Here is a 15671-nt window from a genome sequence, read left to right as displayed (position 1 = left end):
TATGATATATGTGAGATAAAAAGATAATTGAAAAGATGAAAAGGTGTGTTGGAAATTGTAACGATGATGTAAGCAAATAAATTTTGACAAATAATTTACAATCCAAACAGAGCTATTAATAATTCCCCAAAAACAAAAAGGTTCCTAATCTAAGGCAACTTACCACTATATCTTTAATTCTTTTATATTGCAACAAAACAATGAGCACTAGCAAACTTTATGTCAAAGAGCAATACAAAGTGAAAGAAAGAAACAAACCGAAAAAAAGCCAGAACCATATGGTATTTGAACTCTTCCTACCAGTTGTCCTCCACGTGGATATCACCATAGCCTGCCAACCCAATATCAGATGAGCACTACCCAGAAAACTACGTACATGCCAAATGGTAAGCAAGCACAACCAACAAGTGCACGGGCCATTACTGCACTTAAATTATACCTAATTTATCACGAGAATACACATATTTATATTTATACATAATTTATCACATGAATATAAATATTTATATCGATTGCATCTTTCATTTAGATACTTTTTTTTTTTTTGTAAATTAACTTCACTTTTGTGAGAAATTAACATTGAGGGTCTCTATTAACAAGTTCTTTCGAAGCACCAGTTAACCTAAATCTAGCTAATTATAGTGAGCCATTTAAGAAATCAAATCAAAATTTAATATCGTTTTGTTCGAAATTCTCCAGCCTTGTAGTTGTCATTCTCCAAAAATCCAACATTGAGTTGGCTTCTCCTAAATTTCCCAAAAAAAAAAAGTCTCTTTGAATTGAAAATTATTCAAAATTCTTTGTATTGTTCACTGTAATATATATATATATATATATATATTTTGTGATGTGGTATACGTAAATGATAAATTAATTAAGAAGATAAAACCATAGTTAAAAATGACAAATTCTTTTTAAATAATCACATGTCCAAACACTATGCTTCGATCAACTATTTAGTTTTTGCACGTCAAAAGATTGAAATTCTATTGTCAATATACACAATAATTAGAAAATGTCAATATACATAATAAATTGTAAAAATCCTCAATAATAAGTACGAATATACATCCCAAATACCTGCAACAATAAGAAAATGTCAATACACATAAGATATTGCAAAAAACCTCAATAATAAATAAACAAATTTACCTTCCAAATACACGCATAATTTTATATAAAAAATATTATTTGCACTCTCACTTTTACTAATTACACTTTTACTATCATTTTAATCATAGTTTTTAATTATTAAATTATATGATAAAACAAAGTGTGAATTACAAAAAAAAATTGAGTGGAAATATGCATTTCTCACTCCATACACGTGCAAACATATATATTACACACAAAACCCCCTAGATCCACGGCTGAGAATGTATAGGCTATATAATCTCCAGCTCACACTTTCTCTCTCTATAAATTCACCTCACCCCTTAATTTTCGCTCTCTAAAACCCTCTCTGTTTCTCTCTCCTCACCGACAGATCTCCACCTCCGACCCTTCCTCCTCCTAGGGTTTCTTGAATTGCTGTGCATCTTCTTTACGTGATTGTATATATAAATCGATATATATGCATTGATGAGGAGGAGTGGTGTTTTCGGATAGGAAAATTTGAGTTTTTGATTATCTTTGAATAATTATGAGGATTTTTCTATGATTTTGATTGGTTTAGTTGGCGGCGAGGAGGAAAACGAATTGAACGGCGTCGTTTTTGGTGGTAGGTTTAGAAAAGTCGGGGATATTGGAGGAGAAGACAAGAAGTGTATGAGGGAATTGGACAGAATTGTTGAATTGAATAATAACTCGAAGCGGACTAGGTGGGATTTGTCGTTTTTGATTCGTAGCCGTGGCCGCTGGGGCAAATGTGGCTGAAGTTTTGGACGAATCTCCATTGATTTTGATCGAAAACCTTGAAAATTTTTCCTGACTTTTCAGAGGGTTTTGGATATTTTGCCCAAAATGCAGCCTGATCATAGAAAAAAAGTGAGCTTTTTTATTCTTGAGATCATAATTAAACCTGAAATTTCCAATATACATGTGAAAACCGACAAAAAAAAGTGGAAAAGTTATATATTTTAATCACTTTGTTTTTTTTCTTTTTTGGAATATGATGTGAATTTGTTTGTTGGTTGATTCTGATGAGGGGCACTAAGGAGGGGTGGGTAGGTTACAATTCTTGTGCTGGAATAATAAATGCTTCTTTTTCTTATCTTAAACATCCTGAATGAAATGTTTGTGAATTATGGTTTCATTTCTCTCTGTATGTATGAAAGAACCTGATTCTGTTGTATAAAGGTCGTTTTTCCGCCTTTTTTCTTGTTTTGTCATTCGTTTTGTTAATTCACATGAATTTATTTCTCTTATTCTTTTGATTTACTCGAGTAGTGAAAAAGATCATTTCCCAATGTTGAAGGAAAGGATAAGAAGCTTTTTTTTCTTTTTGGCCTTATGTCAGTATGCTAACAATATCAAGTAAATATTGTGGGATAGAATATAGTTTAATTTGGTCTGAACTTCTTATTTGACAAAATTTTTTTTGTTGATTGGATATCATCTGCCTGTTTAGATTTTCTTCTCGACATTCAAGCTTTTTGTTATTGGAATTGGTTATCTGCAAGAGTCTAGAATCCTTGTTACCTTTTGCCAAATCTGTTGTGGATTATTCAGAGGATCACATGATGGAAAATTACTCTGCAAGAAAAGCACCTGGCAAAAGTGAATTTATAGTTCCTCCTTCTATGCTTATTTATACAGTACAATTCGGTTCTTCCTATGAGATGCTGTGAGCATAATGTCCCTCTGAAATATGATTAGATTCTGAGACAATTGTGGCATTAAGGGTAGTCAAAATATAAGTAGAAAATGTTATTTTGTTTCTGCTTTGGAAGGAATAATTAGTTGTTTGTTCAGTGGCAAACTACTAGTTATGTGCTCAAGTTTACTAATTTCCCTATCCTCTATTTGTACTAATTTGAGTTTATTTTATTTCACAGAGCTCAACAGAGATGGATTTCTTCTCTGAATATGGTGATGCAAGCAGGTATAAGATTCAGGAGGTGATTGGAAAGGGAAGTTACGGTGTTGTTTGCTCTGCAATTGACACTCATACAGGTGAAAAAGTGGCGATTAAGAAGATACATGACATTTTTGAGCACATTTCTGATGCGGCCCGAATTCTCCGTGAGATAAAGCTTCTTAGACTTCTTCGTCATCCGGACATCGTTGAAATTAAGCATATTATGCTTCCACCTTCGAGAAGAGAGTTTAAAGATATTTATGTTGTATTTGAGCTCATGGAGTCTGATCTCCACCAGGTTATCAAGGCTAATGATGATCTGACTCGGGAGCATTACCAGTTTTTTCTTTACCAGTTGCTTCGTGCTCTGAAATATATTCACACAGGTTGCCTAATGCTTATTCCACTTTCCAACTCATCTGAGTCTTCTCTTCTTCAGTCAGACCTAGAATTGTTTATGATTGGGAAGTAACTTTAGAAGTCAATGTTGAGTAAAATTTCCACTTTAAAATTGATGTAGTATTTTTCTTGGATTATATATTTTCCTTTTAGCTTTGCTATGGCTTATTTATTTCTTATAGGCTCTAAATGTGCCAAGATTATAATTGTCCTTCTTGTTTAGACATCTTATGTTTGTTATCTGACACTGCAGCTAATGTTTATCATCGAGATTTGAAACCCAAAAATATACTGGCTAATGCAAATTGCAAGCTTAAAATTTGTGATTTTGGGCTGGCCAGAGTTGCATTCAATGACACACCTACAACAGTGTTTTGGACGGTATGTAATGAACCATTGCTTATGCGTAGTCACTTTTTTCTGATTTCTCGTTACGGATAAACTTGGATTTGTTTTTCCTAGATTGCTGTAAGTAATAGTCTGCAAATCACAGGATTATGTTGCCACAAGATGGTATAGAGCTCCAGAGTTATGTGGATCATTTTTCTCCAAGGTATGATTCTGCATGGTATATGCCACCTGGTAAATTGAGACACAGAAACAGTGAACTTTTATTTAGTATGTGCCATCTGGCCAGGTCAATTAATCTGAATGGAGCTGAAGTTAAAAGTGTTTTCTTATTTATACAATATGGTGTTTTGCTTGTGTACCAAAATAAAGATATAGTTGGCTTATGCATTTGAAAGATTGAGATTTTCGGGACATTTTCCACGGGTTATTGTGGTGAAACGGAGTCAAAATTCATGGCAACAACTGTTGGTTTAAGGAAATTATTTGTGAGTTTGACACACCTTGGCTGAAATGCATGTCCAAGTCTTCCAGATAGCTTTATTCAGTGCAGAATATTGCAATATGCACAAAATTTGAAGCTCATTTACTGTTTATCTTCTTTAATGTGTTCCATTGGGATGCAGTATACACCTGCAATTGATATTTGGAGCATAGGCTGCATTTTTGCTGAGGTTTTGACTGGGAAACCACTGTTTCCTGGGAAAAATGTTGTCCACCAACTGGATTTGATGACAGATCTTCTTGGGACACCATCTATGGATACCATTTCTAGAGTATGGTCCTACTTTTTTTTTTTTTTTTTTTTTAATTTTAGAACAGATCTATGTTTGAAGATGTGCTTCTTTCAATGTTTGGCAGTCACATACCTGTGAATTTTTGAGATTGTTGTGGGTTCGGTTCAGGTTCGAAATGATAAAGCTAGGAGATATCTTACAAGTATGCGGAAGAAACAGCCTGTGCCTTTTTCACAGAAATTTCCGAATGCAGATCCATTAGCTCTACGACTATTAGAAAAGCTGCTTGCTTTTGATCCAAAGGACCGGCCTACTGCTGAAGAGGTTTGTCATGGCATTATATGCTTCTGCCTTTACTTTTCATATGGAAGTCGGAGACTTTTAAGTCTTAGGTTTAGTCTTCATGATATGAAATTCCCTTCTTTATCTTGTTCAGATTTGTACATGTTTTTCAAAAAAGTTGTGGTACAGTTTATTAGACTTTGCTTTCTGCAATGCTTCGTCCATCCACTCTTTGATAGTTTTCACATCTCAATGTGCTAGCTGGTTGATCATAAAACGTTGATAATCATCCTAACCATTTTGTGATAGGCATTAGCTGATCCTTACTTCAGGGGACTAGCCAAAGTTGAAAGAGAACCATCTTGTCTACCTATTTCAAAGATGGAGTTTGAATTTGAGAGGAGGAGGGTTACCAAGGAGGACGTAAGGGAATTAATATTCCGCGAAATACTAGAATATCATCCTCAGCTGTTGAAAGATTACATGAATGGAATAGAAAGGACTAATTTTCTCTATCCTAGGTAGTAAGAGTTTCTCTGTGCCTTATCTTATATGCATGTGGTGCATCTCTCTCAACTTGTCTACTTTGTTGTCACTGATATTTGGTGTATCTGCTCTCTTCAGCGCCGTCGATCAATTTAGAAAGCAGTTTGCACATCTAGAAGAAAATGGTGGTAAAAATGGTACAGTGATCCCCTTTGAAAGAAAGCATGTCTCTCTTCCTAGGTAACTTTAGATCTTTTATGTTTGTTTTGCTTCTTGCTCAACTTGATGTGTTGAATATCTAAAGTTTTTAATCTGAAGTAGTTAAACTGTGGGCTGGGATGGTTATCAACCAGTTTCGTGGTTAAGCACTTCCATTTGCTTAGAGAAAATGTTGATGTATAGTTGATTGTTCGCCTTGATTGAGAAAACCTGTTTAGAATATAGAGGAGTTTTCCCCATGGGAACTTGGAGAAAACTTGTCCAGTGAATGGTTCAACAACGTCCAAGCTGTAGTGTATTGTACTGAATATCCAATTTATACAGTCTATTCCCTTGTGTTACAGCTTATGGAAAGACCGTATGCATTTGGTTTCCTTTTTTACTCCCAAAAGGTTTCCTGGATTGCACCAGAACCACCCCCCCCCCCCCGGGGGGCACAAAATAGTACTTTGGTCATTAAGCAGCAGCCTCATATTTAGTCTTTGGAGAAAAGTGAGGGGACTCTTGCTTCATGAACCAAATTGGAACTTTGCATCCTAGTCTGTCTGATAAAAGATGAAATACATATGAACTTTATTTGCCTTAAATTTTTTCACTTAGAAATGGATTGTTATTATTGACAAGCTAATTGAATTTGTCTTTATATCATTGGGAAAATGTTTCCTTTTCTATGGAAACTACAGCAAGTGGCTTGATGGTTTGATCTGATCAAAATTTACACTTTATTGTGAAGTTGTGTTTGTGGTTCCGTGTTTGTTTGCTATAAGTTGTCTTTATGATGAGACATGCTTTATCAGCTTCTGGTCCATCAGATATGGTGACCTTGGAGCATATCTGGAATAGCTTGATTGTATTGCATTACTTGGCTGTGCATAATGATGGCGACAATGTGTGTGTCTTTTATTTTCCCTTATATTTTGTAGGTCTACTATTGTACATTCGAATGCAGTTCCTTCTAAAGAACAGTTAAGAGCTCCTACTTTGAAGGACAGGCAAAACGGCGAAGAGCCATGTTGTAGAAATCCCAGAGATTCTGATGGGCTTCCTGGTAGTCTGTCCAGAACGTTGCAGACACAGCAGAGGATCCCTCAAGGTGCAGTTTCTTTCATGTCAATCTCTTTGTTTAATTGATTGTTCATCATCCTTATGAGTTAGTATTGATTAACCAGAACATAACTGTTGTAAAACAACAGCATCTATTACTCGCATGAGCATTTCTCTGTCCATCACTAAGTCAGCTCATCTCTCTCTCTGCAATCTGCTAACTGGATTTTGTGTTCGACATTTGTTGGCTAAACATTTGAATTCCTGATATGCAGCTAAACCAGGAAAGGCGGTGGGGCCAGTCTTACCATACGAGAATGGAAATGTCAATAAAGAAGCATACGATCCTAGAACAGTTGTCAGAAACCCTGTCCTTCAACCTCCACCACAGGTCATCCCTTCTGCATATTGTTATCATGGTAGTGGTACGGTAAAGCAGGAAAAATCTGTGATGGAGAATGAGAGGAACTTGTCTTCACAAGGACGACAAATGCCTCAATGTGGCATGGCTGCAAAAATGGCCCCTGATATAGCAATAAACATTGACGGCAACCCATTTTACATGACACGCACTCCAGGGACAAAGGTGGACCAAGTTGATGATAGGATCACAATCGACACAAACTTGTTGCAGGCAAAAGCTCAATTTAGTGGAATAGGAGTTGCAGCAGCTGCGAGTGCCGCTGCGAGTAGAAAAGTAGGAACTGTTCAGTTTGGTTTCTCTAGGATGTATTAGTGAAATGTGGTGTAGGTGGGATGGAGGAGTTGGTAATAGGGATGTATACTGGGGAAGTTGGCCTTTTATGGGAGGATGAGAATCGAGTATTCGGAACTGGTGGCGCAGTGTACATAGGGTTCTTCATGTTTGTCCTCTTTAAAGGTCCAACTTCCTTTGCTGTCAGTAAATTTTTACGTTTTCGCCTGATATATTAATATTAGTGAGACAATAAACCCAGTTTTGGTTTCCAGGTTTCTCGTTCACTCCCTCCTTGCGTCAGTCTCTCTCTCTCTCTGTCTCTCTGTCTCTCTGTGAGTTTGCTGTGTATGGCACGTGTTCTTAGGGTGTGGCCTGAGATTCTTGTTTTCCGTGGAATTCGCGGGCGCACGGGTGGGGAAGTCTTAGACTCTTGAGCAAGGCTCAAGAGTCTGGGTTTGTAGATGTACGGGTGCTGATACAGAGACATCATCCTGAACAAAGTTTGGCAAATTTGCAAGTTGCAGAGTGGGAAGAGATAGGGTGACCACACCACAAAGTCGGCCTTGTTTTGTCAAATGGATGTTAGTGATTTGGAAGGATGAGAAGCTTGTCATGGATTTTGTCTTTTTGGGGTTGGGGGGAAGGGGAAGGGGAACATTCATGGTTCCACATGCGTCTGTTGTGTGCTTCCTATCGACTGGTCCAATTCCATCAGGCGTGATAATTGAAGCATACGGGACAATTGCTGCTGTATTAGGATCATTTTGTAGGATAATGGAGAGTGTCTTTGTCTTTGAAGTAGATCGATGAAGGATTACCGCTCGCTAATTGGCATTCTGAGGTCGGTCGGTTGTCGGGGTTATCTTTAAGCCATACGCTCTCCAAGAGGAATGCCGTGTCTGGTGCACTAGGGTGTTTGGTCCTCGTCATGGAAAATGGGTTTGATTTGAGCCTTCTACTCGCTCTCTTTTATTCCTGTTTTTCGTTCAACTCCATTTTCTAAAAGAAAAATAGTCCAACTCCTGCGAGACTGGAATTAAATGGTAATTTGAAATAGATTCACGCGTGTTTTTGGTGAGCTCGGGATACATATTTCTGGAGCCATCATATTAGTTGACACGGCAAGAAAATGGTAAAGCGACTCCCCATTCTAAAATATACTTAATGAACAAAAATGGAGCCATTCCATACAGTAGCAGTTAGCGCAGCAACTCCCCACTTCTGTGGCGTTTACGTTGCAGCAGAAACCTTCTGATGTTGTTATTTGGTCAGGCTTCGGAAGAAGTAGAAACTCTTCACAAGAAAGCATCGACTCCCAGAGGAGGAGGACAACAACAATTGGTTTGCCTTAAAAATTCTTTTAAAGGGCAAGAATGTAGAAAGAAAAGATCGATGAATTACTCGTATAATTGGCTAATTCGTGGTGTGTGTTTGGATAGAAAATTATTTGAAATAATTACTGCAACACATGTTACGCTGTGAGATGAAAAAGTGATCGAAAAGATAAAAAAAAATTTGTCAAAAAATTAGTACAGTATTTGTGATGCAAATAAATAATTTGGAGTCAAATAATAGCTATCCAAATAATGCTGTATTTTTTGGGAGCCAAAAGTGGTCACATTTACCTACCAACCAACCAACCAAACAAAACAAGTGCCACGCAAACAATATCTGACTTCCCAGCCACCAAACAATCGTCCCCATGCCCCTGTGCTTCTTCTTGTGATTGCATTTATGTACTGTACTGCAGCACATAATTTTATGGCATGGATGCATCATCAGCTCTTCTCCCTTTCTTCTCATTAAATCATTATTATTCCATACAATTCAATACATCCCCATACGTATACAGCCCACAGCTTTTCTGGGACTATCCTGATTTGCATCCCTGCTTTGTCACGGAAATGCCCCACAAAGATGATCTCTTTGCAGACTCTCTGAGTATATAGGGATATGCATGCATCCCTTCTGATGGTTAGCTGGATACATGCATTGCATCTTAATTAGCAAAAAAATAGTAGTCCCCAAGCTCATCTTTAGTTCCTAGGAATAGGATCATCAATTGGGAACTTAGTTTGTTGTAAAACCAAACTTAAATTATGTAGAATAATTGTAAAACCAAAAGAGGCAAAAATAATAGCATGACACTCGCAGAGAAAACTCATATTTTGATTATGTATACGTAGAAAGGGGGGAAAATGTCAATATGTAATAGTTATGGGTGATAACAGAAGACTGATTGGAACATGAGGATGAAAAATTTGACAAACGCGATGATGGAGCAATTAAAATTATACCATGTGCCAGCAAGGGCCCTTCTTATCATGAAGACATTTTGGACAAAAAAGAAAAAAAAAAAACAAACCTGAATTTAGAAAACGTACAATTTTACACTGTTTTTGACACTTGGAATTGAACAGAATAGGACCATAGTTTGATACATTACTATCAGGAAGACTTGGTCGATGTCCTCATCTTACGCCTTCGAATCAATCCAGTTAAGATTGATGACCACAGTTTTGTAGGGCTTGGTGAATTAACTTTCTATCTTTTCAACTTTTTTCTTTTTTTGGGTTTCATACTAATTACGTTAGAAATTTACTATAGTAACATTCCAAAAATTCGCAAATATCCGAACTTGCTTATTACTATAGGTGGCAAATGAACCCGTTTAGTTAAATTTATTCATATTCGCACATGAATAGATGAGTATAGATATTTTAAATTTTTGTATAAGTTATTACCAAGAGGAAATTAGCACAATTTGTTAAAATTTCAAGCAAGAAATGACGACATTTTGTCAAAAGGGGAATACCTACATTAAATGACATACTCTCTGCGCCCCACTTTGATAGTCCTGTTTTCCTTTTTCGTCTGTCTCAAATTCTAATACACTTTCCAATTGAAAAATGTAATTGTCTTTTAATTTCTCTAAAATACTCTTATTCAATGTAAGTTGTTATTACTATAAACTACCTTATTTAATATAAGAATTTTAGTATTGAATATAACCTACCTACCCCATTTAATGCATTTAGATTTTTCAAAATATATTGATATATGAAAAGCCAACTTTATTTAATGTAAGTGTATTTTAAGAAAATAGTAATTTAAATTTATTTTTTTAACAAAATTAATTACTTTTTCTTAAATTACGTGAAAAAAAAAAATTAGAACTATCAAATGAGACAGAGGAAGTATTTTTTTTTCCTCTTTGTGATGTAGAAGAAAAAGATGGTTTCCAACACGATATCGTGGGGGGGGGGGGGGGGGTGGGATTGGCAATGGATCCAAGAAAATTGGTACTTCCGATGTAGTAGCAAATTGATAATCCTATATAAAGATAGATATTCAACTAGTCTGCTACGAACCATTTAATATCATTATTATGTTTACTAAGACCAACCAAAAATATGTAATGTAGTGTGTAGTGTGCGGCAGGAACACAAGATTTGGTAGCTCTGAACTGATCGCATTGAGTCCCAAATGCCCTACACTCAAACACCCAACCAATATCCAAAATCCAAAATCTCTTCTTTTCTTTTCTTCTCTTCTCATCTCACACACTAAAAACACAATCCCAATGACCTCAAAACCACCGCCGATTGCTGTTCCCTCGTTGGAAACACCACCTCCTACCACCACCAAGTGACCACCACCCACAACCACGACCGTATGGGGTCCCCAACCCGAAAAAAAAAAACAAAAACTCTCTCTCTCTCTCTCTGACATTGGAGAGGGGGGGGGGGTTGTGGGGCTCAAAGGTGAAAGTGAAACGTGGCCTCTACATACATGATACATACGTGTTTGATCATATATAGGAGTGAGGAGGGAGAGACGAGGGGTGCACATGGGGTGTGTTAGGTTCAAGAAATTCATGTGATCACATGTGCTTTCTCCGTTTGTTTTTTTGACTCGTGGGCCCTTGTTACACCTGCGATACTCTATCCGGTTTTCCCTTCAGCCTCCCCAGTACCCCACCCACTCTTTCATCCTTCATCCTTCTCCACCTTCATGCCGCTGGCGAGTGAATCAAACACTCTCCTATACCCGCACCCATATTGTTATCTTCTTGGTCATGCTCATGCATGCCATGCAGTAAAAGTAAAATGTAGTACTAATAAAAGATTATTGGTTTGCTTGTACTTTTTTTTTTTTGAAAGTGCTAAACAAAAAAATCATTTATTTGCTTTCAACTTTATTTGACTTTCAAGTGTATCGTAAATTTTAGGAAACGTGTTTAAATTGAGACGAGTTGTTGTGCTTAAGACTGTTTGATTGTAAAAATACTAATCAAACAATTATGTCATTTCTTGTTTGTCCTTTTTTTTTCTTTTGTATTTCGTTCAAATTGAAACAATAAAAAATTCTTTGACAATATAAAGAAATTTTTATCGAAAAGTAGATGCATACAATTGGTTAAATCCATCCATACATTATTAAAGATTATCATGTGTATAAGACATGAATAAAAAGATATTAATGTGGAATCCAAACAAGTAAACACGCAACTTATTAATTTTGCATTCTGAATTTCAATTTCAAATACTTTGCACTCCAAACTGTAAAAAAATTGTCCTATTTAAATCTAATAAACGACAAAGATATGATAATTAATGAGATAAAAAGGTGATACTAATGTAAAATAATGATAAAGTGGAGTTAGTCCCTCCTCCATGTTTTACATCCGTGTGTGAACATCGGCAACAAAGAGCGTGATGCCATTACTTGTCCAGAAAACCATAATCAGGGGTCTTAGGAAGCCAAAGCCCAAAATTGGTAGGACCAGCTTCGTTGGCATTGACATTTCCAGAACTCAAAACAATAATTTAACACCACACCATGCTCCAAAGCCTCATAGCCTCCTCCTCAACCCTCCACCACCTTCCTTCCCCCTTCTTCCCACAACCTTTTACTTCTTCATCTCCACAACCTCCTATGACCCTTTAGCCTTTTCTCCCTTCTCAACAATCCCTTCTCTCCTCCTTTGCCGTTAATTCATGGAGAGTAGCGGTAGCAGTCCTGAAGAGCCAAGAAACTCAGCCACATTATCAAGAAAAGCAAGAATGACCACCCGGAAAAACTCCAGCACGAATATGGACAATGCAGGTCAAGAATCTTTAGCTGTCATCCCCCACGCGAAGCTCCAGGAGAAGAACAGTAGAAGAAGCAGAAGATCATCAAAGAGAAGTTTTAATGCTAAGAAGTTAGCATCATCAATCGAGGAGGACACAAGTAGCGAAGAAGATGAGAAAGCTGAGGTGGAGAAAAAGATCGTGGCATTACAAAAAATTGTACCAGGCGGTGAATCATTAGGGGTTGATAAGCTGTTTGAGGAAACTGCCGGTTATATAATGGAGCTGCAGTATCAAGTCAATGCCTTGAAGTTTCTTGCAAGCTTTGTTGAAAGTTCTGACAAGGAAAAGAGAAAATTTGGAGGTTGATTTTATGATTAATGTGATTTTCATTGCCTTTAGTTGTGATGGCTGGTGGTGAGAAAATTGTTACGAAAATTCTTTCCTTTTTCTTTATGCTTTAATGCCCTTTATTTTATGCTGGGGTTAGGGTGGGGGATTAAAACTAAGGGCTCTCTATCTTCTTTTATTTATTTATTTTTCTTTCTTTCTTTGATTTCATGAAGCCTTCAACCTTGGATAGCTTAATTCCTTGTAGAGGAATGGAGGGGAAATCAAATTTAGTTCACATGATGATGATAGAGTAATAGTAGTACAAGTACTGATAGATTTGTATTTTCCAGCTATGAATCTTTCTTTGATGTTGTAGGAATTTACTCTTGGTACATTCTTGAAGAAATATATATTATTGCTATTGTTCGTGCTCGAACTTCAGCTCCTGATTTCATGCTTAATTTGGTATTACGTGAATGAGATTAGCAAAAAAGGTTTCCCCTTTGCGGAAGATGTTTATGCCAATTTTTGATGAGGATTTTTGGGGTGGAGTTATTTGTTAGCATACATTAATTGAGGATTAACAGTTTTAAATGCTTCAAGATTTGAACCAATTTAAGTGCACTTGGCATAAATGCTGTCCCAACCCAACCAGTTTTCATCAATTAGATTATGATGAACAAGGATTTGCCAATTACTAAGATGTATTACAATCATAATTAATCTTGGTCAATGAAATACACAATTACTACTGTAGTGTATGGTATGCAATTTTGTAGCTGTCATGATAAAGGGGGGCCATAAGCAAATCTCAAAAGATAGTAGTGTGGAAATGGAAATCCTTTCAAATCTAGAGTGGAGCTGAGTTGAGTTGATGATAAATGATGAGAAAGAAATGTGCTGATGACCAAATTTGGGGCAGAGAAAATGTATTGGGGGAAGCCATGTTTAAATTGTTGCAAAATGATATGGTGATGGCTTGTTGGGAGTGATGAATTCCTCTGGTGATGTAGTAATTGATTTCAGAAAGCAAAAAAAAAGGGACAGAAAATCTTTAATTGTCCTCGTGGTATCAACTGTACGGACGGAAAGCATGCATGTGGCTCTGGCTATACTGGCTATACTGGCTTCTGGCTTCTGGCTTCTGAGTTCTGGCTAGCTAGGATATGGTATTGTGATGCATTATTTTGTTTTTTTTTTCTCACTAAATTCATCCATATCCATTTCATTGTATAGCTTGGGCCATCTTAAGATTGGAGTTTAGTTGGGCTTTGAAATCATTATTGAAATGTCTATTTTGAGGATTTTTACCGTGAAAATGAATGTCATAATAAGTAGTAGAGTATTTTGATAACACACGATTATCATTGGATCTGTAAAATTTAGGTTGTGTTTGAATTGTATTTTTCGTGATTTTTCATGGAAAAATTACTGTAGCGATTTGATGTATGTGAGGAAAAAAGGTAATAAGGAAATGTGATCACGGAAAACGACGCAATTTTTCGACGAAAACCGGCAATCCAAACAAGGCTTAGATTTTAAATTTTAAATTCATACTATTAGTTATCATACATAGTGACAGAGTGTATATATCGTGTGTCAGTGTATACAAGAATTATTTCAAAATGACGGAGTGTATATATCGTGTGTATGCAAGAATTATTTCGAACGTGCTTTCTTCAAAGTGCATGCTGACACTTTTGCTTGTCAAAATTTTCTGCTTACCCAATTGGGCAATAGGATCTTTGTTGGCCAATAAAGATGGAAGAAAGAAAAAGTTCACAGCAAGATTGGTGGCAAGGATCGGATTTAGGATTTTGGGACCAGCCCTTGTCTGATCCGTCTCTTTTAAGTTTTAATTAAGGCCACGAAGGTTAATAGTGCTTGTCTTAACGACAAAAAAGAAAACAAATGAAAAAAAACACTCCAAAACTATAAGCCAAAAAAAAAAAAAAAGAAGTCGGTGGAAAATGTTTTTGAAGCTCTTAAACATTGGCAGGGAAGAAAGCAGTCGACATCTTCTCTCCTACCCTAAAGTTGGGAAGTCAAGTTTTGATTGCCAATTTGTCTGCTAAATAAAACACAGAATTATATGTGGGCAGCCAATAGCATGTTACTCTTGTAATAATATGCATATGCTTCATTCTCCATCTTTTAGGCCTTTTCCCCATTGTTTTTCTTTGGAAGTTGTGCAAATAGGAAATTGATAATCCAACGTTATTAGAAGTAGGGCTCCCTTAATTTCCACGGTCTTGTTTGAGATAGGAGATTATTTGAAATAATTACTGTAATACTTTTTATGACGTTATGTATGTAAAATAAAAAACTAATTGAAAAGATAAATTGATTGAAAAGCGTATTTATGATACAAGTAAATAATATTTTGTAAATAAGCCTCGATCCAAACAAAACCCAATTATTTCCTTCCTTAGCTTTAACAAAGCAAAAATAACTTGACGAGATATTAAAAAAGAAATTTTTTTTTATAACGAAACAAATGAGATATTAAACATAGAAATTCCTGAAATAATTACTCACATAGAAATTTAGCTGGAAGGATTTAATAATTAGATTAATAAACCAGCAAATTTCAGAATATTTTAAAAAAATTAAAAAGTGCAAAAAAAAAAAACAAAGAGAAATGGAGAAACTTCATACGACTAGTAAGAAGCAATACATCCATTTTACTTGGATTTTAAAGGGCCCAAACTTGAGTTCCCTCACTAAAAGCCCAATGATGAACCGCCTTTTGCCGGATCACCATTCGTCGTGACGGGTTGAACAGTCCCTCCACATTCGGATTCCGAATCCGGTTCCCACAACTTTAATCACGTGGATGATGAGGATGAATGATCGTATCATCAGCGAATCTCAAACCAACTTTAAACCGTTCATTTCTGCCATCAACAATCGATGATCATTACGACTGCCACCACCACACAAACACCCAAGCACCCGAAAAAGCCCCTTTTATTTTCTTTTAATCATTATTGCTACTTTTTTTTTTTAATTATCCTTTTTTTTGGCCCATA

General features: G+C 36.3%; 2 protein-coding genes across 2 annotated transcripts; both read left to right on the top strand.

Annotated features, from left to right (window-relative positions):
* Positions 1–1418: 1418 nt before the first annotated feature.
* LOC113770125 (mitogen-activated protein kinase 20) lies at positions 1419–7515 on the top strand. Its single transcript, XM_027314494.1, has 10 exons — positions 1419–1986; positions 2997–3405; positions 3672–3799; positions 3912–3971; positions 4393–4542; positions 4672–4827; positions 5095–5306; positions 5410–5511; positions 6414–6583; positions 6810–7515. The coding sequence occupies exons 1-10, from the start codon at positions 1963–1965 to the stop codon at positions 7268–7270; spliced, it is 1872 nt and encodes a 623-aa protein (XP_027170295.1). The 5' UTR covers positions 1419–1962; the 3' UTR covers positions 7271–7515.
* Positions 7516–12107: 4592 nt separating this feature from the next.
* On the top strand, positions 12108–12942 carry LOC113772179 (transcription factor PAR1). Its single transcript, XM_027316750.1, has one exon. It carries the CDS (start codon positions 12232–12234, stop codon positions 12673–12675), a length of 444 nt encoding a protein of 147 aa, XP_027172551.1. The 5' UTR covers positions 12108–12231; the 3' UTR covers positions 12676–12942.
* Positions 12943–15671: the final 2729 nt, after the last annotated feature.

This window comes from Coffea eugenioides, chromosome 5, assembly GCF_003713205.1.
Source record: "Coffea eugenioides isolate CCC68of chromosome 5, Ceug_1.0, whole genome shotgun sequence".
In the NCBI taxonomy this organism is placed as follows: Eukaryota; Viridiplantae; Streptophyta; class Magnoliopsida; order Gentianales; family Rubiaceae; genus Coffea; species Coffea eugenioides.
This window is presented reverse-complemented; position numbering and strand designations above follow the sequence as displayed.